Here is a 25,173-nt window from a genome sequence, read left to right as displayed (position 1 = left end):
CGATCCGCATCACTTCCCTCACAGCAGCGGAACCATAGTATCCCCCCCCCCCCCCGAACAACATTCCCTCAGCGCGCTCGGCGACTGCCCCGGACCGCTGCCACGCAACAGACGGCCGCCTGCCGGTTGATGCAGACTGGCCGCAGCCATGGCGGAAGGCGCACAGCAAACGCTTGCCAAACCGGTCCCCGTCACTCGCTCCCCTGCTGCCATGGCCGGCATGAAGCTGAGCACGCCCGCGCAACCACGCCTGTCCAGCATCCAGGCCCAGGCCCAGGCACACAGCGCAGGCGTCATGTCGCCCGTCAGCCAGAACGGCTGCTTCGAGTTCGACCGCATCATCAAGGCTGGCTCAGTCCTGAAGCGCACCCGCAAGACCAAGGTGCGCGCACTCCACACCGCAGCACGCGGCAGCACACCACGCGAGCAAAGTCTGTACTAACCGCCTCAGCAATGGAAGCCGATCTACATCGTCCTGCGCCCCAACCGCCTGTCCATGTACAAGGACGAGGCCGAGACCAAGCTGCGTCACCAGATCAACCTGTCCGAAATCACCGCCGTTGCCCGCCAGAAGGACTCGAAGAAGAAGACGGACCACGTCTTCGGCATCTTCTCGCCCGCACGCAACTACCACCTCGGCGCACCCACCGACAGAGAGGCACAGGCCTGGGTCGATCTCATCCGCGCAGAAGCCCGCATTGACGAGGAGGAAGGCGAGCTGATCCTGCTCAGTCCCACCGGCACCAAGACCGGCACCAGGACCGGCACCAGGACCGGCACCCAGACCTCCTCCACCACCGCCGTCGACCGATCGCACCGAGCGCACTCCAACACCCTCTCCTCCTCTTCTGACCCCGAGCCCTCCTCCCTGCCCCCCGGCGCCCTGCCCCCCAGCGCCCTGCCGCGAGACTCGCAGTCGATAGCCATGCACAGCGCACGCCGCCCCTCGCAAGCCCTAAACTACTCCGGCAACGAACACGGCTCCGTCTCCGACTTCGACTTCTCCGACTCTGCAGCGCCGAACGCGAGATCCTCGACCTCCCTCCCCTACTCGAAATCAGACACCCGCAATCCGCTCCCACGCAATCGCAACGTCAGCCAGATCTCCAGCCTCAACGTCCCTCCCTCCACCTCCGACTCGGACCCCGACCGCGTCGTCTACCACGGATGGCTGTACGTCCTCAAATCGAAGGGCGGCGTGCGGCAGTGGAGGAAGGTCTGGGTCGTCCTCCGCCCCAAATGTCTCGGCTTCTACAAGAACGCCGAGGAGTACTCGGCCAACTTGATCATTCCATTCGCGAGCATCATCGATGCGGTCGACATCGACAGCGTCAGCAGGAGCAAGCAGTACTGCATGCAGGTCATCTCCGAGGAGAAGAATTTCCGATTCTGCGCAAAGAGCGAGAACGAGTTGGCCAAGTGGCTGGGTGCGTTCAAGAGCCTGCTCGTAAGGAGGAGGGAGGGCGAAGGGAAGAGGGCTGCACAGGCGCAAGTGCAAACGCCAGCTCTGACGACAACGGCGGCTACGCCCACCGTACCTCAAGCTCCGACCCCTCAGCAGAAGCGGGTCTCGACAGCGGAGCTGAACGTGACGGTGCCGACGATGCAGCCGATGGCCATCAAGTGACCACCGGAGTCGCGCGGTTCACCGACATCGCCCACATGTCAGACCGCCAGACTGAAAAGCTCTATTGGCTTGTACATAGCATCTCCTTTGTCACCTCTGGTATCGCGACCAGCGGCTTCCCTCGCGTCCGTTGTACGACGTACGAATCACGATCACTACTCTGGCGCCCCTCGATGGGCCGCGGCCTCGGTGTAGTGTCTCCTTCTGTTGGATAGCCCATTTTCTATGTTGCTGTATAGTAGCTGTTTGTACTGTTTGTAGTGTCTTTGTAATACCGCCCACTGGCAAGCCGGCCTTGGTCTGTTCGCACTGCTGTAGCAAGAATCTACTTGAATTCGTGCAAGAATCCACTTGAATCCGTGCTCGACGCACTGCTCGCGTCCTCGTCTTGATTGATCTGGCTCAACGCCCTATGTGAGTCCAAGACTACGGAAGACGAAGCTTCTCCTCCAGTCGTGTGCCTTGATCACGTCATCGTCTTCGTTTGCCTGTCGTCACCCCAGGACAGTCACGAAACGCCCTGTCGAGAAGATGGCTCGCTTGTCTTGATGACACGGAGTCTGGCGGAACGGTGGTAGGAGAGAAGGAGGAGGCGGAGTTGGATCAGATGGAGGACCAACGGTGTTGTAGATTTCTAACCCTCCAACGGGGGAGCCAAAGCTTTACTATGGCACAATAAGGCTCTCAAGGCCATAACGCGTGGAGATATGGTCTGCTGGTGTTTGCGTCTTTGAGTAACCAGCAGTGTTTTGTGCGAAGCGAAGAAGAAGTGGTATACGTGATGCTAGCTACCCCGCAGGAATCTAATATATCTCAGCGAGATGAAGAATGAACACCAACCGGTCATGGTAGGGTATTAGAGAAGGTGCGAAGTCGAAAAGGGTACGATCTGCCGCGAGGCTGACCGCAGAGAAAGCTCGCCAAATGGCAAGGTAAATAACAGACTGCCACCGTGACGAGACAGGCCCAGCTGACTCAAAGAAACGCGCAAATGCGACAAACGTGCCGCCCAAAGACGTCCCAAATTTCGTACCACATGACACATTTCCTCCCAAAAAAAAAACAGACCATGCAGAACGCCGTATCCCTAGGGTATTATCAAAAGAAACTCCTTCCTCTTCCATGGCGCCCTCAGATTTGTAGCTGTGCTATCGCTACCTTCCACCAGCAGTACTTGCCCTGCTCATCTGACTGAGTTGGCTCTTCTTACTCGCGCCACTCCCTGCACGCTTCATGCGATTGTCCATTAGGCCATTGAGCAGTCTGTCGAGCTCACTGCTGAGGCTTTGCGCGGCCTTTGTTTCCTCCACGAATAGTCCGCTCATAAGTGGGTGATCTTTGCCAACAGGTACGACGCCAGTGGTGTCGTTGATCATGAGAAGAAGGTCGCGGATCTCGCTGCCGTCGTCGAGGTAAGAACGAAGGCTGGCATCGGACCAGGCTGGCAGCGTTGTACTCTCTGACGAGACCGGTGCTGATGACACTGAAGGCGAGGTGTTGACGTTCAGCGGCACAGGAGCAGCGCGGGACGGTGGTGGAATGAGGTTCGCGTTAGGTGAAAGGAGCGTGGGCGACGGCGATATTCCGGTTCGTGGCGCGGCGACGTTGAGCTTGTCCGGTACAATGGTGTCTGGGCTCGCAGCATCGAGATCGGGTGTCGAGACGCGCGAGCTAGTATCAGCGCTAGAGTTGTCGCCTGTGAGGCCTGGTGGGTGCTGGGCGTCCGACTCCTGGTCCCTAGCTGGTGCAACCTCTCTGACTGTTGGCTGTGCATCTGTGGCAGAAACATGAACAGGCGATTCCGAGAGACGTCCAACTGGCTCAGTAGCTGTTTGTTCTCTTGTCCTGTCTTGCGCATCGGGGTCTGCGAACGGATCGTCGCTCTCGTCTGCGCTAGAATCGAAGTCGTCCAGCGCCACTCGCTCCTTCGCCCTGCGGACCTTCGCTGGCTTTGGTGCGCTGTCAGTTGTAGTGTTCGACCTGAAAGGGTTCTTGGAGCTGATGGCAGCCACGACTGACTGACTCTCGGGTGATTTCACGCGTTCTTGTACCGATGGCTGTGCTTGTGGTCCTTCATCTTGGTCCGGGGAGACTATGCGCATGGTAGATGTGGTTTGTTGCCCAACAGCTCCGTTCCCGTTTGTACCAGTATCCTCTTCTGGATTTACTGTGGCTTCCATAGGGCTGTCCGTCTTCAGAATACTTTTGGTCTTGATGGGCGAGTCGGTCCTGGCGCGCTGTTGCTTCTGCAATTTGCCCTTGCTTGATTGCCTGGACGGTGTTTGTCCAACTTGCTCTTCCGAATGACGCTCGGGTGAGACTTCTGCCGGTTTCGCCTGGGTTGCTTGTGGTGAAGTTTGATCTGGCCTCTCGATTGCCCTCTTCAGGTCGGCCTCCACCGAATCAACATCCCCCTTCGAGTCCTTGTCTTTCTTGTCCTTGCGCTTGAAGAGGCCACTGAGCATACCGGACTTCTTGTCTTTCTTCTTCTTATCGTCTTTGACCTTGTCGGCGAATCCATTCTTCTCCAGGCTTTCAAGACTTGGTCCGCGCTCACGAGAGCCTGTAGTGGAGGTACTTGAGTCGTCTCGTAACAGATTGGGCGTAAGGGTGATCTTCCGAGTCTCTGTGTTCTCGTCCTTGAAGAAGGAGTCGGTGTTGCGGAGCGTGCCGTTTCGTGACACTTTCTGGTCCAGTGGTCGATCAAACATCTCGTCGCTAGTCCTCGACTTCTCATCGTCTTTGCCGGCCTCTTCACTCGATGTCCGCGACTCATCAGAAGAGACTTTCTTCACACCGCCAAGCTTCAGCGGCTGCACTTGCATAGAGTCATCCTGCTCGGCTTCAGACTTCTGCGCAGTTTGGTCCTGCTGCTGCTGCTGCTGCTGCTGCTGTTGTTGTTGTTGGACCTGCTTAGGCTCTGGTCCACCAAATAGTTCACCGCCCTCCTCATCGGAGGAGTAGTCGTAGTCAGATGCTTCGACGTAGGTAGGCGCCCCGAACTGTACGGTCTTCGCGTTTCGTCGTCGCATAGCCTTCTTCAACGGGTTCTTTGTCTTCTCTGCAGTGTCACCAAGCATTGTTGCCGACAGATCAATGTTTCTGTGCTTGTTCAGGCGCGCTAGACGCTCTGTTGGCGTTTCGATGTGCTCTGCAGGTAAATATCCTGGGACGTTGTTTAGCAAATGTATGTCAGTAGCCGTAGATATGCCTACCAATGCTACTATCTTTGACAACACGGACAAGCCACCAGTAGCTGTTGCTATCATCGAGCAGCACCATCGTGTCGCCCTTTGTGGCATTTGCTTGGCCTTCTACAGTCGCGACGAAAGTGTGCAGGGCGTAGACGAATTCGAAGTCGATATCCTCTGTTTCTCGTAAGCATTCGCCTCCCCACCCTGAGTCGACAAATCTAGGATCATCAGAGAAGGAAACGTCATTGGATGCATCATCATTATCATCGTCATCATCATCATCATCATCGTTATCCAGTTCCTCATCCCAGGAGTCGGCGTCGCTGTCGGTCGTCCAGGAGTCGTCTTCATCGTCAAAGTGCTTGAGTGGAGGCGGGGTGCCGCTAGTACTCCGTGGAGCAGGTGCGATGGTTTCGACGAAGGGGTCGTCTGATAGACCAATCGATGGCGGCCGAACAGACTGCAACATCTTCCTAGCGTGCTCCTCGTCTAGCTCGGACATCAGTGATCCCTGCGAGTCTTCCCTCATGAGCTGCAGCCTACATTCCACGAGCCTCAGCTGCCTCGTCCTAGGGCTCAGATCTTCGTCCTGTATGGCCGTGGTATCGATGTGCGAGCCGACGGTGGTCCTTGTCCAGGTATACTCACCGTGATGATGCTCCGTTGACTGTGATGTTGAGGGCTGCTGAAAGAATTGAAATATGGGAGGTGTTGTGAAAGGATGACGTGAGGTGATTGGAAGATCGTCTGTGCCATGCGCTGGGACACTGAGAGGTCGACCGGCGCTGGCGACAGGGATAGGGAAATGCACAGGTGTGGTTGTGAAAGGGGACGAAGAAGCGGAACTTGGTATGATCGGTGACGATTGTGGAGTCAAAGAGTCCCTTCGCGTCGGCCATACCAAGGGATAAGAAGGTAAAGAATACCCACCATCGTCAATCGAAGGTGAACTCGAGATCTTGTCGAGCATGTCATCGTCCATATCCTCCTCCACGTCGGCGTCCTGCATGTCGTCGTCGTTGTCGGCGTGCACACCGCCATTCTGCTGTGGTTCCTGGCCGTTCGCGTTGTTCGTTGTTGTGCGTTCATCGTCAGACGCTGGGTCTTCGCTCAGCGAGTTCCCGGCATTGTTCCAGGCATTCTGCAGGCGCGTCTCCTCAGCGGTGCGCTCATCTTCGACCGATTGTAGAGAGGCTTGCTGATGGGGTGCAGCGGGCCCAATGCCCAGCGGCGCAGGGTGCTCTGGCTGGTTCGAGTGGTCTTGTGCGGTTGGAGACGATTTGTCCTGCAGGTCAATGGTGTCTGCGCCAAGACGTCAGTATGCGCTCATGCAGTCGCCGTGGACTGGGCACTGCCGTACCTGCTCGTATTATTTGTGGTCGCGTCATCCTAGCTCATTTCCAGTCGTGCATTCGAGTGTCGTGATATTCGTCGTCGTCGAGAGACTGCCAAGAGGCTGGGGTGCGGCGCAATCAATGCGAGGAACGGCCAGCGCGAGACGGCGGCGACGGCGGCGACGGTGGTAGGCGTCTACGTAGGCGTCGCTGTATGAATATGCGTGCAGTAATGAGCGTGGGCTGTTCGGCGAGTATCAGGCGGAGCGCATGCGGTGGATGTTCGAACGTCGAGGGAGAAGGCGCGGCTGGAGGTTGGTAGAGGGTGCGGAGTGCGGAGCGGACGTTTCAAGCGCGAGCACGGCTCGTTGCTGTGGCACTACGGACAGAGAGCTACGGCTGGCGGGGATGAGTAACAATGCAGTGCAGCTTCGAGCGACGATCAGGGCAGCAGCAGTCGTCGGCGAGTGCTGTGCGTCGTCGTCGTGCTACGAAGGGGTCGTTCCAAGATTGTGTTTGGGCTGGCTGGCCGCTATATTTTAGGACGCTCTCTCTGAACACCATCCCCCTGCAACAGCTGAAACTTAGCGCTTGGTTGTGCCTGTCAGCCTGGGCACATCACCATCTCGCACAGCAAAAGGATTTGCGGCTCGGCCCTTCTCTACAAGCTGTCTTCACCGTGACCACCAATAATGGCTCACTCACGTGGCATTGTTGGAGTGCTCCAAGGCTGTCTGTGTCCCTTTCCCAGAGTCACTTTCATCGCAAGTTTGACAGCCGTCATCTGCTCGTATAGGATCGACACTCCAAGAAACCCTGGAGCTGAAACATACATCACGCGAGTCATTGTCATTGGCCGACACGGCACTTGTCGCTGCACCTTCGCGCTGCTGTCGTCTGTTTCGCGTTCCTGGACGGCTGCGATTGACATGTTTGTCAGGGCCCCTGCGTGTCAGACAGGTCATGACACTTGGCTTCGTCTACGTCATCGTCAAGAACGGCTGCCAGACGTCCACGGGTTGCTGTCCAGTCAAATAGGGGATGCCACCACACAGAGTCAACGTATTATGGACGCTCTACTTTGGACCGCGACCTACCCAGGGTCGATGTCTGTTGTCACCCCTCGTTCAGTCAAAACTTGGGCGGTGAACAACGGGGCATTGTGCAGACCCCGATCACACCATGGCCACTTCACTGTTCAGCATGGCCACTCCTGTTATGCTCTGTTTTCTCCAATAGCACTGCATTGGTCTACGCAACACGCACTGAGGCCATCCATATGAGTGAACGATGTCCTCTCATCATTGACGAATCAAACCCCATTTGCAAAGTAACCAACCGACATGCTCTTCACACACTGCGAACACTTTCCAGCCCGTCTCCCACACCTGCTCTGCCGGGCCTGGGAAACCGGTCGCTTTGCGGCCGATGCAGAAGACGGAACTCTCCCTGACCTGCCCACTCTTTAGCTTTCGGCAGAAATTATCAATCCTGATGCCGCGCAGCTCGAACAACCTGCACATTCAGTCGGCCGACTCTTCGCATCAAGCTAGAACTGTGCGACAGCAGCAACCATCTTTCTGTACCCATGTCCGCCCATGGAGGATCTAAACCCCTTCATCAACCAAATGCACGCAGATATGTCAGAGTGGTATGCAGACATCAATGTCGAGCCGTTAATTCTTGGAGAGATACTCTCTCATGTGGCAACAGGCTTGGAAGACCAACCTGAGCTGCCAGATTGGGAAATCCTGCGACGCGGCGTATGTCCCTACACAACACCACAGCGGATGGAGACCGCCTACAACCAAACCTGAATCATCACGAGCACGTTCCTTGGCGGGCTCGTTGAATCGGTCTCGCCACTGTTTAAGCAGCGCTGGTCGTTCCCACCGTTTCAAGACTTTGTTCAAGGCTTCGCTCAAACGGTACGTATGGAACCTAAGTCTCAACTCATCGCTCCAAAGACGATGTCCGCTACCGCACAGTAGCCTGTCGATTTCCGCTCCTATCTCGCAAATGAAGACGACGCCGAAATCGAGTACACACCAAGTGAAGAAGCCAAGAAACCGACCGGTCCTCGGATACCAATGTATGCGTTCTGCCAGCTCACGCTTCCTGTTGAACCAGGCACAAAGTGTACGGTGTGTCTACACGACATTGATCACGCTTTCACTGACGCGGAAAGAGAGCCGATGGTCATGGAGCCTAGATGATGAGGACGGAGAGCCCTAGATCAGGGAAGACGAATACGTACCCGTCGGCCCACGGGTCCCGCTCGATGCGTTCTGCCAGTCCATTCCCCCGCTCTCCATCCTTCGAGATGAGACTTGCACGATCTGCGGCACGGCCGTCACCACCGTCGAGGTTGGTGACGGAACCGTGGTTACAGCTCGCCAGCATTATTTTCACGCGGAGTGCTTGGGGTTGTGGGTCAATGGCTCGGCTGTTGGTAGCTCTAACACGTGTCCAGACAGTCGCAGGGTCATGTGTGAGGCGCGGTCGAGGGTGCCTGTGGAAGAATACATTGATAAAAACAACGACGAGGAGGGGGTGAGGATGAGTTGTTGAGATAAATAAGGCAGTTGCGTGGCGATTCTGCACCTTCAACCTAAATGTTCGAGACGGGTCAGGCTGGAACCATTCAGCGGAGTGGAGGACTTTTTGTAGAAAATACGTACTAGGCAGTGATGGGTTCCCGATCAAAAATATGTGATCCCTCGTTATAAACTGTCCAGCAATGTGACGACTATCTAACTCTCAAGTAGGAATGAAACCCAAAAATGCTCTTGTTACGACATGTTACTTAAGACAAAACGTCGTGGTCTTCTTGAGTACTGTGCACACCTCGCGGCCACGGGAACCCTGTGTCACGAAGCAAACTTCGTGTTCAGGTTTCTTCCCTCGGTTATGCAGTGTAAACGTCTTCTCTATGACCGCGTCATCAAAATCAAGTCTCTCAAACCTACCGTACCTGATGAACGTAAATCGCCTCCTCCCACGACGCCGTAGGATGAACGGCAGTTCGGAGCCATAGATGACGCAGACAAGGTCGCCAACCATTGTGCCTTCTGGCACCAGGCCCATGAATTTTTTTGCTGTGGTGGCAAGTTTTTGCGACCAGAGCAATGGGTTCTTCGTTGGAAGCCGAGATATACATGACTCGCATTGTAAAAAATTTGCAGTTCCCAGGATGTCTCGAAGAGGTTCATCATCCCCAAGGTCAATATACCTTTCCTGTGTTGCCAAAGATGACAGGACTTTACTCAAGTCGGCCAAGAGGCGTTCAAAGCTGTCCGGTGTTGAAGTGTCATCATAGATGGCTTCCGGATACAGCATTCTCTTGAAAACTGTCCATAGGTCTTGGTGGATCGGATGTGGTCCACAGCCTGTGGTAAGCTGCACACACTCTTCTATCCAGAGTGTCAGGCGTTCGAAGTAGTCTCGTATTGCGTGCAGCTTTCCAAGCTCAGGCTCCGCCGCCGCTTCAATCACTGATGGGTGTGTATGCTCAGATACGGCAGTTATCGTGTCGAACTCGAGCCCTTCAATCATCAAAACATCATCTAGTCCGAAGGAGAATTCCGGTTGACACAATTCAGTGATATAATTACTGCTGTCGTTCAGTTTGTCCTGTTCTCTTTGACGCCACATCGGTCTGGTACCCACGAAGGAAGCTCAGTAGAGCGAGTTGACTTGTATTCAACGAACTTGAAGATCTCGAAGGACCGTGTCTTATACATGATAGCCCTGGTGACGTTGATGAAGACCCGCGCTGGAGTCAAGGTATAGTCTACTGTGAATGGTAGCCATGATCGGGGATGGGACCATCTTTGATACCGTTTGGACTTTCGGGTTTCCGTCGTCTCTTCAAACCAACCCAGCTTTGGAGCATCCTTCGCCAAACTAAGTATGCCTAAATCTTGTCCCGCCGGTCTGTGGCCTCAGCCCATTGTGTCTCCGCTATGTAATCCAAAAGATTACCTCTGAAGTCCTTCGTTGTAAGAGATTTGACCGATTTGTTCCGAGCTTGTACAAGAAATTCCAGTTGTCGCAGAGCATCCTTCATAGGCCCATCCACCAGCTCTGATTTGTTGGGATGGAAAGACATGACACGCTCCAGGGCGTTCGCGTCGCTCATGGAGCTGAGGATCGTCAGGAAGATCGTCGCCTCGAGAAAATCTTTCCCGCAGACAAACAAATCGTAGCGAGCGCACAAGAGTTCTTGAATAACCCACACGCGGCGAAACCATGGACGATAGAAAACCTCGCTTCTGGCCCTCCACTTCGGGTGCAGAATATTGGTGTTGAAATGCACAGCCGGTATTGTATTATCCCAACCGATCTGGTGAGCCATACCGTAGAGTTCGCCAAAGCTCGCTCCGTCAGCTTATTACTTTCCCCTAGCCACACATAGACTATGTGTGCGCTCCGGTATACTTGATCCATCTGGCTGGCCTGGGACGAGTGTTCAGCCAAATCATCTTGATTGATGCAAAGAGCATCTACCCAGACTTTCGTGACTTCTCTCTTGCGAAGGTGTAATAGCGCGAAGTAGAGATATCTGTGATCGTAGTGACGGTTCCGTTGACCAGTATAGAGATCGAGGGGGCCGCCTGACCCCACGTGTATGAGAGAGCTGTGTAGTCTTCTCTGTCCTGCAATTCCATGTATGAGAATTCACACTCAATCGTGCTTATTGCATAGCCTGGTTTGATGTGCAGCAACCAAATTTCTCCTCTGCGAAGTGATCGTCTATACTTTTCGGCTGTTGGCATGAGATTCCTTCGGAGATACGACGCTATCGTCCTGTTAACCTATATGAAAATAGAAGTCCTGGAAGGCCTTCGTAGAGGTAGTGAATCTTACTTTTGAGTGCTCGAAGCCGTTTCGAACGAATCCAAATCTTAGCCAAGATGTTCACGCCCATCTTCCGCACCAAACATTTTTTGTGGTCCAGCCAAGCGCGCTCGGGATCATACAACATAAAGGTCCTCAGGGCCCTTAGGTTGCGATCTGTGAGATTTTCCACCATGTTCAGAATGTCCTGCATGTTACAAATCTTGATGCAAGGTCAAGTAGCGAATCGGACAGCTCTTGTAGCTAGGCGTTGCCTGGGGTGTAAAACATGGCTGTGCAGCCACACAAATGCGCAACCCATTCCAGCGGGATGACCGAGCCGCATGCGCCAATCCTGAATCCTCAGTTGCTGGTGAGTCGAATCCTATGATCCTTCCATATTGAATGTGCCAGCCTTACCAGCACACATACACCCAGCAAGCATAGTTGTCAACAATCAATTAAGTGGGCTTCAGAGAGCTCAGCTTGACTTGATTGATTACCTGTTCGAGCCTAGCAGTTACTTGTATAGGCTTAACTCCTACTGTCTTGGGTAAGCGCGTGAAGAGAGTGATTGATTGGTTTAACGTCCTATCTGAGTCTAAGACTATGGAAGACGAGAGCAGCAGTAGCCCCTCTGGTAATGCAAAGATTTAGTTACATGTGAGTGAGGTCAATGGAGGTACAAGGGATGGTGAGGGCTCAGGCCCAGCGCGTGAAGAGAAGGTTCGACTTGATTTGGTGTTGACAACTATGCCAGCAAGTGTGAAAGTGTGAGCAGTTGCGGTGATTCCCGGCCATTGTCCCGAGCTGAATTCTGCATTGTAGGACTGTCAAACGTTCCGATAACAGTAAGCGCTGTGAGTATAATATCAGACGCTTTTATGAACAGAGTAGTAAGTGTAGAGAGCGGGTGAGATGCAAGAGCGACGTATCAGCCCTAGCCCCGCACGGCCAAGGCGCTAACTCCAGGGAACCTGGTCTGCGAACACGCAAGATCACTATTGCGCATACTTCATGTTCAACATCAAAACACGTTGTTTCGCATGCACTACTACCTATGATAAGATCTAACCCCTCCAGGTAGCCTCCAATACACACATAAACGTCAACGGATCCGCCTTAACACTGCTAACCTCATACCGCTCATCCGCCTGCTTGAAGATATCCTTCCACGCACTAATTGGCCTCTCCTTCGCATTGAACAGCGCCATCATACGCATATCCGTCGCCGTACCAAACGCGCGCATACTGTGCGGCAGCGACGCATCCTCATTTGGATCGTTCTTGCCAACATAGTCAATGAAGACTACACGCGCACCGGGCTTGAGAGCAGGAACAAGTGCCTTGAGGATAGCGGTAGATTCAACGTCGGGCCAGTCGTGTAGGATCCATTTCAGGATGTAGATGTCGGCTGAGATGGGCTGAGGATCGAAGAGGTTGTGAGTGCGGAAGGAGACACGAGACTTCAAGTCTGCGGGGAACTCTTTCTCGAATACAGGGGCAACTTGAGGTAGGTCCTGGACCACGATCTTCAGATTCGGGTAGGCTTTCGCAAGCGAGATGTCGTCGTGACCTGCTGAGCCGCCGAGCTGCAGGTCATTAGCATCCTGTGTGAAAAGGTGAAGGTAAGTGAGCTTACATCGACAACAGTCGCCTCGCCCGCGGCCTTCCAGTCGATGGCATCGAGAACGATGCTTTCAGTCTTGAACAGATCCTTGATGTACGCCATGAACTTGATGAAGTTCCTCTGCCGCCATCCCCTCTTCTCGCCTTCACCGTCATTCTCGATGAACTCCCACGTATTGTCGTAATTGCCCCAGATACCTCCAGAATGGCACAATCGGAAAGCTGTCTCCTTCTGGCTCCTGCTGGTTTCGGTTTTGCCAACAGCGAACTGGCGCAGAGCTTCTGGCAATAGCATCATTGGTGGAGATGTCTCATCGAGAACCATTTGCACAAGTGCCTTGAGTCCGGAGTCCTTGGCAAGGGCTGCAGAACGAGATGTGTGCTTTACAGATGTAGATGTGGGTTCCGGGCGCGCAAAGTAGCGCATTGTGACTGCATGGTCGAGGGTGCGCTGCACGACTTCGACCGGGAGGTTGGTGTGCTTTGCGACTTGCTCGTGTGTTGCTGTTCCATCCAAGGGTACAGCGTTCCAGAAATCGAATTGATTTAGTACGTTCAGGGTCGCGATATCTGGCACAGCCTGCAATCATTCAGCGCTGACGTTTCGTTATGACGTGAGCTAACTTGCAGTGTGGCAGTAGTTGAAGGTACTCTCACTTGGTCCCTGGCTGAGAATGTACATATCTTTGAGTGCGTCTTCGAGTTGTTGTCTGATGAAGAACGAGTTCCCTGGCAGCGACTCATACTTGATCGGGCTGTCTGCTTCCAGTGTGACTGGTGTGACCTTGCCTGCTTCCAGCTCCTTTGTAAGTTGTTGTGCATATTCTGTGATCTTAGCAGCTACGCTGAGTAGCGTCTCAGGAGGTTGTTGTTCGGTTGAGCCCATGGTAACGGCAGGGTGCAGAAGGGTATGTGGTGGAGGGAAGACTTAGGTATTAGAGAGTTTGGTGGACGCAACACACATATATCCCCTCACACTGCCCATAGTTCGTACATGCCCTCCCTTCCATCATCAGCCGGTCCAAGACGTGTTAAGTGTGCGACCGACACGATCCAACCCAGAAACGCGCATGCACATGATTCACCCACACCTCGTACTGCGTGGTGAGCACTGCGATTGGCTTGGAGGCTGCAGTAGGCTCGGGATTATGTGATCATCTTATCAGATTGATAAAGATTCCCACAACTGAAGCTGGGCGCCAAGTTGTCGTGTATATGTAACTGCCGTTTTGAGGAGTGGAACCGAGGACGCTGGTGTTGGCGATACGAGAAAGCACGGGCCGAGCGGAATGAATTGAGCTTGTGATGTCACTGAGCATTGAACAATGGTGCCAAGTACGAGCATGTGCTTGAAAAGTTTTGAAGACCCTTGAAACTGGATGATATTGCAGTCTATTAGATTTACGGGACTGAGCTTGGAGCCTCTAGATATACGGAATGTATCAGGGTCATCTCTATGTAGCGTAATGACGTTGACAAATATGCGCGCTGAAATGCAAACAACATGTTCATAAAGATCGAAACCATCCACCAACGCCTTCAAGCTGTGTCGTGTAACTAGCACAACTTCAGATTAGATGCCAAACTTAAATTTTCCGACGTGGCAGATGCTCCACTATTACTTCGCAGTCTACTTCCTGCCCCAGGGGAAACCGCTAAGCTTACTCTTCTTCGCGGTCTCAGCCTCCTCTTTCTGTCTTGCGTCTTCGGCGGCACGCTCGTCCTTGGTAGGAATACGAGGTTGATCAGCGAATCGAATACCCGGCGCCCGAGGGGGTGCGAGGTTCTGCTTCGTTGCCTGTGAATGCGTGCCGCGACCGGTCTCCATTGGATCACCAGTTTCGGGCTCGCCTTCAGAGTCGGAGTCTGGAGAGTCCTCTCCACCGACTCCCAATGCACCGAGACGGCGCCTACGCTCGGCCGCCGTTTCGCCTTCGAAGCCGCCAATGGAAGCTGATGGCTGCTGGCTAGGCGACATCGGACGACGAGCTTGGCTGGCTGGAGATGTAGATCCTGTCAGCGCAGCGAGACGACGACGACGTTCCGCAGGAGTCTCATCATCGCTGTCTCCTTCCTCGTCGCTTACTGCTTGTGGGCTCGCCTTAGACTGCTCAGTGGCAAGACGACGTCGCCGTTGTGCTGCAGTCTCTTTCTCCTGCTCCCGTGAGCGGTCCACCAGAGTCTGACGAACAGGGTGGAAGGGGACGTGCTCTTCGTTGCTGTCGACCAAAGTCAGACCTTCAGGGCCACGAGGTTGTCCTTCCTTTTGCGCCACAGGAGACTCGATCTTGTGTAACTCAGCCTCGCCTTCTTCGCCAATGACGGGAGGGATGTTTGTCTCAAATGCAGCTTGTGTCCGTCGATGGTGGTCCCTTGCATCTTGGTGGGCCTCGCGCTTGACAGACTCGGGGACGTTACTCTCTTGCAGCATCTTTGCCCGTTCCTTGGGGTTCAGTTGACTCATCTGCTGGATGAATTCTGTCTTGCTCATCCTGTGTCCACCAGCAGTGAGAGTGAAACGAAGGTTGTCGTCGTCCGCATCAGTATCCTTCTGTTTCTTCTTCTTTTTTCCATCGACAGTACCTGCCTTCGCCTCAGCAACTTGAGCATCAGAAGGTCCTGCCTCATGGTGAGTCGGAAGGCCCATGTGAGTACCCATTCTTTTCAAGCTTTGCATGGCACGGCCAGACGTCACGATCATTGAAGATCCACGTGTTGCTCCTGGTCGCTGCTCTTTTGGCTCCTTGGACTTGGAGGGAATGTCGTATTTCTTCAGTACTTCTCCATCTTCGTCTTCAACAATGATGGTGTTACCGAACTGGTAAGCCAGGGCTGGGCCTCGCTGGCGCTCAGGCTTCTTTGCTTTAGGCTTTTCGATTACATCTCCGTTATCGTCATGATGATGTCCAGAGAAGCTCTGCATCCGCTTCCGCCATGTCTTTTGAGGGTGCTTAGCAGCCTCCATTGCTTTCGCTGGCGCTTGTTCCGCCTTGCCCTCGTGCTCCTTCCTTGAAACGCCATGCTCGACACGTTCTTCTTTCATAAGCCTGTGTGCCTCCTTGATATCTGATTCTTGTCGTTGCGCCCCATGCTCGCCATGACTGTCTCTGACACCAAGAACATTACCCTCCTTATCCTCAATAACAGTTTCTTCGCCTTCTTGGTAGATCTCTTCTTCAGGCTGGATATCCTTCGCCTTGCTCTTGCCGTTCGATGAGCTGTCACTCGAGACGGCCATCTTGTCGTCGAACGTGTCAGTATCGTCTTCTGGAGATATGGCTTCGGCCTTCTCCTCGTCACGCCTGTTCGGGTGAATGGCGGACTGTGAGATGGGGCCGCCTGGACCAAGACCAGCATCCCATTTCGATTTTCGTTGCCGAGCTGTTGGTCGGACAGATCCTGATCGGCTTGGGTTTTCCTCCTCCTTCTGTCGACGCAAGAAGTTGCCGGCATATCCTGGAGGCGGAAGTAGACCCGGTCCTGTCTCACCAGAGTCTCCAGTCTTTTCCTCCATGGACGACTCTGAAAATCGACGACCAGACATCTGTGATTTCGATCGAGACTGAATGCGTGGGAGACGATCCATCCAGCTTGGCCCATCTTCGTTGGCTTGTGTGTAGGACATAGAGATCGTGAGTGTGTTGATGCGCTTGCCCAGAGTAAAAACGGCGATGGAACTTCCGTGGACGATGATACTAACAATGACCAGGAAACATGTAATAGGCCAGATAAGCTCAATAATGTTGAGGTGTTCGAATCCCTCTTCCGGAAGTACGGCTAGAGGGGTTGTGGACTCGGTCTCCAACTCAGCCCTTGCGAGGATAGCAACGAAGAGACCACCAACACCAATAGGTCCAAAGTGACCAGCGAATGAAGCCTCTCGCCATGTCTTGATGTCCGGAATGATAGGTTTGAGCATGAGCATGATGGGAATTCGGCGGAAAAAGAGCACCAGTAACCCTAAGACAACCAGACGCCATGGAGTGAGACCGAGGAGTTCTGGCTGGTTGAACTGTGCCCAAGGAATGATCGTGCCGAAGTACACGAAGAAGGCTAAGTTGATGAGCAAATCGATAACGTTGGAAACGTGCGACTCTTCCGTCTTCTCAAGAAACCATCCATCGTTCGAGAACCCGACTCCACAGGCGAAGCCTACGAGTAGATCATCCAAGCCTAATAATGCACCCGAACCGGCGCACCACAGAGCTAGAACGAAGTAAAACACGAGGAAACTCTCTCGATCAATCAGGTCTTTTTCGTGAGCATACCGAATCAGACGGCGAGCGACATAACCGATGATGACGCCATATACGGCACCGAACAGACATTCGTAGAGGATGCTGTAGCAAATCCAGTGGAAGGCGACCTTGTTGGCATCCGGACGGTAGCGAATCAAGTAGATAGCCAGATAGATGAACGGGAAGGCCATGCCATCGTTACAGCCTGATTCGGCCGAAAGCAAGTCTCGCAAATGCTTAGGAACACGCTTCGCGAACTTGCCCTTTCCGACAACGGACGAAGCCAGGACAGGATCAGTGGCCGTAACGCAAGCAGCAATGCACAGGCTGTCGAGCCAATTCACATGAGAGCTGAAGAGGCCCCAGATGAACAGACTTGTGATCAGCCAGCCAAAAGTCATGACCGGAATGAGCAGCAAAGTGACAGATTTCCAGTGTTTCTCCATGTATGCCTTTGGCAATTCGACACCAACAGCGAAACATTGCACAACCAGTACGATTCTTGAGAACTCCAGGGTAATGAAGTCAACGTTGCCCCACGTTCCTGGGTCGATCAAGTTCGCAGCGTGCGGGCCGAAGATGATACCACAGAGTGTTGCAACTGTAGCTTCACCAATGTACAAGCGCTCTTTGATTACTGAGGAGCATAACATGAACAGAGTGGTGAACCCGCCCAAGATGATGTACACCAAGTGCGGCTTGTTGATGGAGAGGTGGTCCCACGCCATGGTGTTCGCAGGATTCCTTCGCGGTGCCGCTTAGCCGGATTGTGGTGGATTTGTGGTGGGTAATGCCCAGAAGCTCCTCGGCCTTATGCGAAATCTTGGAGTCGCACTGCTGAACAAGAGAGGGTGTCGTAAACGCGATCACGGTCAAGGAGCAGTATTCGAAGGGCCGGGGCCGTACTGTTGTAGACGGCCGGTAAGAGGAAAGTGCGAGGCTCGGGTCGAATGCATGTATATGTGGGTGCGCCCAGTCGCCGCTCCAAAAGTTGCCCGAGTGGCAGTGACGTCTAGAAGTATCGCAGGCAGAGACGAGTGGGGTTGTGGGGGACAGCGCGTTCGTGCCTGCAGTAACGCGTCAGTGATGCTGGAGGGAAAAGAAGACAAGAAATCCCAAGACTGTGGAGAGAAGAGTCTGAGAGGCTTACTAACACGCAAAGCTCAGCTGGGCGCAAAGTTCGTTGAAGCTTAGGACCGAGAAGCGCAACACGCGCAGATGTCCGTGGTCGCTTGCAGTGGTCGACCAAGATTCGTATTGACTGAACCACACCACGTTTCTGGGTTCAATGGCACTGCACTTCACTTTGCAGCACTTCTGCAATATTGTTACTGTTGCCAACAAAGGTTGAAAGAGCGCACATAACAGGGAGTGTTTCTCCGGCTGTTGATCTCTAGTGCAGGATTATCGTTGCTAAGCCCTTGGCCTTCCCACGCCAAGAGCGGCGTGACGCAATTATACAGTCCGCTCCAAGCTGGAAATCGCATAAAATCGGCCTATAGGCGCCACTGTATTATCTTCAACGCCCATCGTCCGCGGTATCAAATTCACAATTCGAAGAAATATCAACCCAAATAATGCTCGAGCAACTTCCGTGTTGAAGGTTACAAGCGTTGGGTCTCAGTGACATCGGAAACACAGCGGGCGGAAACCAGATGACGCCGATTGGACGCCCGCTGAATCGCGCAAGCCGTACATTGCACCATCTAAACGGCTGTTCCTTGGTTCGGCTTTGTTGCTGCGAACGTGGGGAAGCCGCTCACGTTGCCGTTTCAAAGACTGAAGATTTCGTTCCTCGCTTCCTGAACCACAAGATCTCCGTGGAGGAAACATCTCCACTTCGTAGCTTTCGTGCATCATGCCTTGACCGCAATGCCGAAGCAAAGCCCTCAGGCGTTGAGGCGCAAGGACGAGCATATGGCGGACCTCGTACTCATCCTTCGAATATTTGCGAGGACACAGCTGCACTGCAACAGCTGAATGAAGCGTCACAGTACTCACCCTCTACACTCCTACTTTCCGTAGTTGGACAGACCCTTTCTTGCAAAGTTACAAAAATCTATTTCCATCTTTAGGGCAATTTCACTTTTGTTTCTTGCTATAAAGAGAGCGTTGTGAATAGTCATTCTTGCGTTTGGTACGCTCTCAAGGAAACAATATTGTCACAAGTTCTCTGACTGCCATGCTAAGGACATGGAAACAGTTGCATACAGGTTTATCTTTGCATGCTCATACACGGTTGACTGGATGGGAGATCGAGTCAAAAGATCCAGATCTCAAGTTGTGTCCTTGAGATACATCTCCGGTGCAAAATTGCTTTTGAACATCATGTAAATATTCATAGCACAAAACGACCACGAGATCGATCGCAAATCGGCGAATCATCCCATAAAAGAGCCCACGGAGATGTAAATTCTCATGGCGCTTTCGAAGGCAGGTACCAAAGGCGCGCGTGACGTCATGGGATTCGCGAAGGTCCTCAGCCTTACATGCTCAACAACTCACCAGCACCAGGGTCTCAGCCTCGCACAGCCTTCCACAACATCTCCTTAGACTCTGACAAGACGGTCTCAGATTTGAGGGTAGTGCCATAAGGCAAAGCAGTGTGTTGTGACTTCGACCACAGCCGACTCTCAACAGATCCCTTATCAAGGAAACCACCACGACTAGAAAATCTACAAATTCGTATCCTTGGTCAATATTTCAAGCTCTTCATACATGCGCTGGTGCCGTGAGACATCTACATATGCATGTGACCATTCAAGAAGGTCGTGGCTGTGGTGGGAAGCTGGAGTGTATAGCTAGCTCTAAGCCCTACTGATTCTCTTGTCGTTCAATGTCCCATATACACATTTCTAAAGGTGCTCGGTACGTCACAGCCGAGAAGTTTGGTTTAAGTGAAATTGCCTCTGCATCTGCATGGCGCAGAGCACACTGCTTTTATTACTACCCAGAGAAGTAAAGCCGCTGAACGGCCACGCTTCTCGACTGGTTCTTGATCAGTGTCTCGATTGCGAGTCTTACCTGTGCACAAATCCCAACCTACTATGCTGCATCGTTTAACACCACTCTTGTTGCTAAGTATGGCGGGCTCACATTCGACAATACCACAATCAGTCAAGTTCAGCAAGTCATTGGTAAATCTCCATGACCTTGGATTTCATCACATACGTCTCGTCACCACCATCCATAAGCACACACACATGGCTCTGCGACCCTTCGTTCACGCCGACTTCTGCCATCATGATCATAATGCAGCAAAGTCTAGCCGAAGGTGTCAATGCAACATACCTTCGCTGGCTCGTCACTAATGTGACACTCGCGGGCGACCTATCCAGAACACTCACCGACGTCGGCGTCCTTACCTCTGAAGATTCAATACCGCTCAACATCTCCTCTGAAGCCGAGGCACTATACATTGACCCATGCCATGCCAATCAACACAATTGGTGTCGTCAGGAACATATCATCGACATCTATCCGCAGGTTGCGGGCTTCAACGGGACTGCAGAGGACTTCGAAAGCATTGCGCCAAGTGATAGGAGAGGGTTTAATGTCACGTAGCTCCAGGTTGATCCCGGGCATCTTGAGAGTATTGCAGCCAACAGGAGTGCGTTCAATGTTACGCAGTTTCAGCTGGATATTGGGCTGGCGCAGACTGAGAACGGCATCCTGACTAGCTGGACGAGCTCAATCCGTATCATAAAGCTGTCCACGAACACACTGAATGGCAGTATGAGTTGGCGGAGTGTTGCGGCGCTATCGAATGCAGGGGGAAATGTGTTGGTGTGCATAATGACAGCAGTTGCGACAGCGCTTGCGACACTTGTGCTGTGTACAATAACAAGACCTTTTTGAGACACAACTTTGTCTCGCCGGCAAGTTCGAGGAACAGACTTCTGCTTTATCGACTAAACTCGAGTTTCCATTTCAAATTAACCACCCGCGATCATTTTTGGAAGACAAACAAACATCCACAAATGCGAATGATTACTACTCATGCAACAACGTCCACTTCGCGTATCACGTCAAAAGGCCGTGGCCTAAATAATGAGGCTGAACTACACTCCTGCAGCTCGCCAATCGTGAGGTTGTCTAGACTTTACAGCATCACCGCCATCGCCAACTCCACTCACAACAAAAATCCCAAAACGCAGAAGATCACCAATAACAGCCCACCAAAACAAATAAACCCCACATCAACACCACCAAACCAGGTACCAAAAATGAGGCTGAATTACTGCAGGACCGAAAAACCCTGTACATGTTCACCGGCCGTTGGGTTGGGCGTCAAGATCACTGCCAGAGATCAGCACTGCCAGATGTCGATAAGTTTCACCTTCGTGCCTTGCGACCCAACGGTTCATCTCTGATAGCGCAACGGCTGCTTGGTAGATCCCAGATTCGAGATCGTTAGCCTAATGCGTGGCAGGGGGGTGGTAGTGTGGCGGTGTAGGAATGAGGCATATCCCTGCTACCAAAAGCAACGTCCAAACACTGCGTGCGAGTCAGTAGTAAAGCCGAACTTCAAAACGTGCGAATCATGGTTGAGGTTCATATGTACATTGGTATCGTATCGCGTGCCTGATAGCTATGTGGTCATTGTATAGTATGCCATGCTTCTGTTTGTGCCCCGCCACTCCCTTCGATCCCCATATACACCGAAAATTAGAACAGTAGATAAATGCCACCAGGAAGACCCAGATGCCTAGATAGATAGATGTGACTGGTTGAAAGATTTGACAAAAGAAAATAAACATAAGAAATTACGAGCCCTATGATCCCCTTTCCGGTTCAAATAACGCCTGAAAATCAGCCGGTACATGCAGGCCAAATCCATATCTCATGTCGTCATCGTAATCATGCGTGGTTCGTGCTCTTGTTGTTTTTGTGGTAGAGACTAGTGTCCGACGGGAAGCCACATTCTCCTCTCGTCCATGCTTCTGGCTGTGCGTCCACCGGGGGTCAGAGGGATCTCAACACGGCGGTGGTCCGCGTGCTCGCCCTCGCTGTCGTCATCGTACGCGTCTGACAGACGTGCGAAGTAGTCTGCGAGTCCGCTTGTTGGCGATGCGATGGATTCGTATAGCGGTGGTGGTGTCTCGAGAGGTGGCGGTGGCTCTTCTTCCGAGAACTCTGGTGGTGCGAAAGATGGTACGCGAAGGAGGTGGATGGGTCGTTGTACAGCATTGTCGGCTGGACCGCCAATGTGTGCTGCTTGTGGTCGTGCGAGGGTGGGCATGGGTGTTGATATAGTTGCATTCGAGTTGCCTCTCGAACGATTTATTGAGCTTAATGTTGGAACCCGGCCAGTCGGAGACGTGCGTCGGGTGGGAGCATTTGGACAGCCGCACTCGGGTACCCGTGCGTTACTAATTATTGGCTCAGGTGATGAGTATGCTGGTAGTGCTGTGTTTGCCTGTGTAGCCTGACAAGAGAGGATGTGGAAGGGCGAGTCGATTGAGATCTCGAAGTGCCGTCTCTTCGTTGGGTCCGCCTTGTCGGGTTTTGAGAGGCGCATGACCAACTTTATCCAGTGGTGTACCTGGATGTTCTGGTATGTGGTATCAAAGTGTAGCCGAGATTGCTTGTCCTTCTCCCGCATGTTGTGACAGCTTGGCAGTTGTACGTTAAATTCCATCTCTGTGGGTCCAATGTTACCTTCCCCGTTAAGGTCACCAAGTAGGTTCCCCGGATCTTGTACTTGCACGTCTTCGCCTCGTGCAGCCGCAGCTCTTTGATCGTATGGCACACCGCCGCCTGATACTATCCGCATTGTGCTACCGGGGAATGTGCTTGTGGGTGGTCCGTCGGCTCGCTTCTCGAATAGCTGCACTTTTCGTACAGGCTCCATGCGGTGCACTCGCTTCTGGTTGCAGAAGTACTCGACGTTTTCCGTGACAAAAACCTTGATTCGATGGCATTGCACCTTCGCTAGCGGTGTGAGCTTGAATGCAATGGGAACTTGAGCACCCAATGGGAACGACTTTCCAGAGATGACAATGTCGTAGTGCAGCTGGTCTTCCCAACTTCGGCTGATGGCGATCGGCTCAACTTGTTCCAGCGAGCCTTCTGATGGTGTGCGGACGAGGACGACCTCCTTGGTGCCAAGCAGGTTGGTGCGGAATGCTCCAGCTCGCTCGACTGTAGCCTCCATCTCGTACTTGACGGAGCCAAGGTCGACGTCGATGGTCTCTGGGAGATGGCTGTCGAGTGGGAGCTCGAAGTTGTACATATACTCACCAGCATTGAACGTCCTGTATCCTTTCTGTGCTACAGATGCTCCACCTGATGGGGACTCGCCCTTGCCAAAGCTGCGTGAGTGGTTCACCTGGAGAGATAGTCTCTTCGCCTCTTTCGTTGTGAGGTTTGTAGAGGAGGCATTTGGTGAAGAACCAAGACCGCCACCGCTCTTATAGAGCTCGACACGGTCTGCGCCAGTGCCGCTCTCTGCGGTAGGGAACTGGGCGTTGAAGAATGGCCAGGTGTGGTTCATGAGGATGTCAACTTCCTCGAAATCGACCTTCTTGGGAGGAATGCCTTCGGGCCACTTCGTGATAGCCTTCCCTCTGAATTTCAGTGTGATAGCCTTGAGCTTTGTGGGCTTGGTGACTTTCAGAATCAAAGATCCACGAAGCATTGCAGTGCTTCGCTCGGCGTGCTCAGCTTGTTCGAAACCTTGGAGGAACAGAACAGGTTCTGTGAGCGCAATATTGACGCTCACACCACCTCCTGATGCCACTGGCTTCTCTTCTGGCAGCTTTGTTATGCTGCTGATCGCACTTTTCGCCGAAGATCTTCCAGACGAGAAGTGTGAGTCTGATAACGACGGTCGAGACATGTCGATGTGTGCTTGTGTCGACATTTGCCCAAACGAGCCAACTGCGCCTGAAGCTCTTTGTGTGGAACGCATGTCGCTGGGTGCTGTGGAGAGCCTGCTCTCGGGGAAAGAGGCAATTGAAGTGCGATTGCTGTTGGTAGACGACGCCGGCAGAACGACGTCTGTAGGTTCTGAGGGCGTAGCGAATTGCTTGTCGAGTAGGTTACGCAGATAGCGTTTAGCGTTCTCACGAGGGCCCGCCAGCTTTTCTGTGAAGTACGACTTGCTAGTCGTTTCTCGCTTTAGGCGGCGAGTGAGTGTTGGGTCGGGTGCGACGTGTGCGATGTGGATGCGGTGCGGTCGGCGAGGGCGTCCTTGGAAGAGACCACGTCGAAGTCGTGAGGGTTCTGGTAGGTGTTCGGGTATATAGCGCAGACGTCCACGGTCTGAGTAAACGTGACGGTATTCTGTCATGGCGAGGGCGGCGTTAGTGACGCCAATTGCTGGTGGACGTAACGACAGTGTCTTGCAGCGACATGCAGGGTGCACAGGAGTTTATGTAGAAGCAAAAGCCTGAATCAAGACACGGAACGGGTGTGTGTAACTCAGGAGAATCAAGAGCGTGTTACAAAGGAATACCCGGTCAAGGCAGGTCAAGGTAACATAACAGGGCTCATGTCGACGCTTTGGGAAGGGACAACACAGGTTCAGGCTTTGCGGAACAAAGCGCCCGAACGCGGTGAAAGGGGAAATGAGACAGGGACAGGCACTCACACGTCTAAGAAGTTTATTACTGTACGTCTGGTTGCATGGCAAGTGTTTAGAAGGGATCAGCAAGTGCAGCCAGCAATGACTTGTGGAGCGGTAAGAGTGCCGATGCGGCGGATGTGTCGGGTATTCCCTGTTCTGGAGAGATGCGTTGGCGCGTCGAGACGGGCAGAGTGAACTTTCGTCAGGACGACAGACGGAAGATACCACAGGGACCGCAGGGGTTTTGGGCTGCGTTGACGTTCAGGATGGAGAGTGGTCTGGTAGTGCCTTTACAAATTCAGGGCGCGGATGCTGGGCGTGCCGTCTGTATTGCGCCAGGGAATAATGGTCTGGTAGTAGTGTGGTCACTCTGGCAGATGACGCGGACCTACTCGAGCACAGTCGGCGGGGTCGCAGCAGCGGAGGTTCGACGGAAGTGACTGAGCGAAAATCTGCGGTGAATAATCTCGCAGCGAGTCGGCGAATAGATATTCGTAAAGATTGTGCGCTCTTGACGCAGTGGCAGGCAAGCTTCAAGGGAGCATTTTCGGCGTTAATCCGCACCACGGACATGTCAATCTCTCAAATGCAAGCACAGATGAAGGATGGTGCACTGATCACTGCGGAGGGCTCGGACGGCCATGACATCAGCTGGAGCACCAAGACTCGATCAAGATTGACGCGCTGCAGGGCTCTAGTGGCCAGGCCTTGCTACAAATCCTAGCGATCCTATCACGGCTTG

At 53.1% G+C, this 25,173-nt stretch overlaps 8 protein-coding genes across 8 annotated transcripts; 2 read left to right on the top strand and 6 right to left on the bottom strand.

The window, feature by feature from the left end:
• The first annotated feature begins 55 nt into the window (after positions 1-55).
• Positions 56-1,973, top strand: BU25DRAFT_406341 (PH domain-like protein). Its single transcript, XM_033705252.1, has 2 exons — positions 56-382; positions 452-1,973. The coding sequence occupies exons 1-2, from the start codon at positions 149-151 to the stop codon at positions 1,625-1,627; spliced, it is 1,410 nt and encodes a 469-aa protein (XP_033567276.1). The 5' UTR covers positions 56-148; the 3' UTR covers positions 1,628-1,973.
• Positions 1,974-2,781: 808 nt separating this feature from the next.
• Positions 2,782-6,209, bottom strand: BU25DRAFT_427814 (uncharacterized protein; the record flags this gene model as incomplete). Its single annotated transcript, XM_033708471.1, has 3 exons — positions 2,782-4,793; positions 4,843-6,123; positions 6,182-6,209. 3 exons carry the CDS (start codon positions 6,207-6,209, stop codon positions 2,782-2,784), a joined length of 3,321 nt encoding a protein of 1,106 aa, XP_033567275.1.
• A 1,645-nt stretch (positions 6,210-7,854) lies between these two features.
• BU25DRAFT_417611 (uncharacterized protein) lies at positions 7,855-9,218 on the bottom strand (the record flags this gene model as incomplete). The annotated part of the gene is made up of 4 exons (XM_033707818.1): positions 7,855-7,926; positions 7,961-8,273; positions 8,413-8,904; positions 9,130-9,218. The coding sequence occupies 4 exons, from the start codon at positions 9,216-9,218 to the stop codon at positions 7,855-7,857; spliced, it is 966 nt and encodes a 321-aa protein (XP_033567274.1).
• A 1,317-nt stretch (positions 9,219-10,535) lies between these two features.
• Positions 10,536-10,960, bottom strand: BU25DRAFT_88619 (uncharacterized protein). Its single transcript, XM_033712214.1, has one exon. The coding sequence runs from the start codon at positions 10,931-10,933 to the stop codon at positions 10,661-10,663; it is 273 nt and encodes a 90-aa protein (XP_033567273.1). The 5' UTR covers positions 10,934-10,960; the 3' UTR covers positions 10,536-10,660.
• Positions 10,961-12,016: 1,056 nt separating this feature from the next.
• BU25DRAFT_358107 (S-adenosyl-L-methionine-dependent methyltransferase) lies at positions 12,017-13,594 on the bottom strand. The gene is made up of 3 exons (XM_033703595.1): positions 13,252-13,594; positions 12,637-13,203; positions 12,017-12,586 (listed from the first exon to the last, which is right to left on the bottom strand). The coding sequence occupies exons 1-3, from the start codon at positions 13,507-13,509 to the stop codon at positions 12,065-12,067; spliced, it is 1,347 nt and encodes a 448-aa protein (XP_033567272.1). The 5' UTR covers positions 13,510-13,594; the 3' UTR covers positions 12,017-12,064.
• Positions 13,595-14,110: 516 nt separating this feature from the next.
• Positions 14,111-17,824, bottom strand: BU25DRAFT_88587 (Na+/H+ antiporter-like protein Nha1). The gene has a single exon (XM_033712213.1). The coding sequence runs from the start codon at positions 17,587-17,589 to the stop codon at positions 14,254-14,256; it is 3,336 nt and encodes a 1,111-aa protein (XP_033567271.1). The 5' UTR covers positions 17,590-17,824; the 3' UTR covers positions 14,111-14,253.
• Positions 17,825-18,392: 568 nt separating this feature from the next.
• BU25DRAFT_406336 (uncharacterized protein) lies at positions 18,393-19,216 on the top strand. Its single transcript, XM_033705251.1, has one exon. It carries the CDS (start codon positions 18,517-18,519, stop codon positions 18,934-18,936), a length of 420 nt encoding a protein of 139 aa, XP_033567270.1. The 5' UTR covers positions 18,393-18,516; the 3' UTR covers positions 18,937-19,216.
• A 2,179-nt stretch (positions 19,217-21,395) lies between these two features.
• On the bottom strand, positions 21,396-24,255 carry BU25DRAFT_88564 (uncharacterized protein). Its single transcript, XM_033712212.1, has one exon. The coding sequence runs from the start codon at positions 24,153-24,155 to the stop codon at positions 21,762-21,764; it is 2,394 nt and encodes a 797-aa protein (XP_033567269.1). The 5' UTR covers positions 24,156-24,255; the 3' UTR covers positions 21,396-21,761.
• Between the last annotated feature and the right edge of the window lie 918 nt (positions 24,256-25,173).

Source organism: Macroventuria anomochaeta (genome assembly GCF_010093625.1).
Source record: "Macroventuria anomochaeta strain CBS 525.71 unplaced genomic scaffold BU25scaffold_2, whole genome shotgun sequence".
Lineage (NCBI taxonomy): Eukaryota > Fungi > Ascomycota > Dothideomycetes > Pleosporales > Didymellaceae > Macroventuria > Macroventuria anomochaeta.
The sequence above is the reverse complement of the archived record's forward strand: the minus strand, read 5'-3'. Positions and strand labels throughout refer to the sequence as shown.

Excerpts from the sequence above, each read along its gene's own strand:
- BU25DRAFT_406341 (XM_033705252.1), top strand. The coding sequence starts at position 149 with ATGGCGGAAGGCGCACAGCAAACGCTTGCCAAACCGGTCCCCGTCACT. Across the intron at positions 383-451 it reads AGCGCACCCGCAAGACCAAG|CAATGGAAGCCGATCTACAT; the intron begins GTGCGCGCACTC and ends TAACCGCCTCAG.
- BU25DRAFT_88619 (XM_033712214.1), bottom strand. The coding sequence starts at position 10,933 with ATGCCAACAGCCGAAAAGTATAGACGATCACTTCGCAGAGGAGAAATT.
- BU25DRAFT_358107 (XM_033703595.1), bottom strand. The coding sequence starts at position 13,509 with ATGGGCTCAACCGAACAACAACCTCCTGAGACGCTACTCAGCGTAGCT. Across the intron at positions 13,204-13,251 it reads CCTTCAACTACTGCCACACT|GCTGTGCCAGATATCGCGAC; the intron begins GCAAGTTAGCTC and ends GAATGATTGCAG. Across the intron at positions 12,587-12,636 it reads GCGAGGCGACTGTTGTCGAT|CTCGGCGGCTCAGCAGGTCA; the intron begins GTAAGCTCACTT and ends AATGACCTGCAG.
- BU25DRAFT_88587 (XM_033712213.1), bottom strand. The coding sequence starts at position 17,589 with ATGGCGTGGGACCACCTCTCCATCAACAAGCCGCACTTGGTGTACATC.
- BU25DRAFT_406336 (XM_033705251.1), top strand. The coding sequence starts at position 18,517 with ATGACGCCGATTGGACGCCCGCTGAATCGCGCAAGCCGTACATTGCAC.
- BU25DRAFT_88564 (XM_033712212.1), bottom strand. The coding sequence starts at position 24,155 with ATGACAGAATACCGTCACGTTTACTCAGACCGTGGACGTCTGCGCTAT.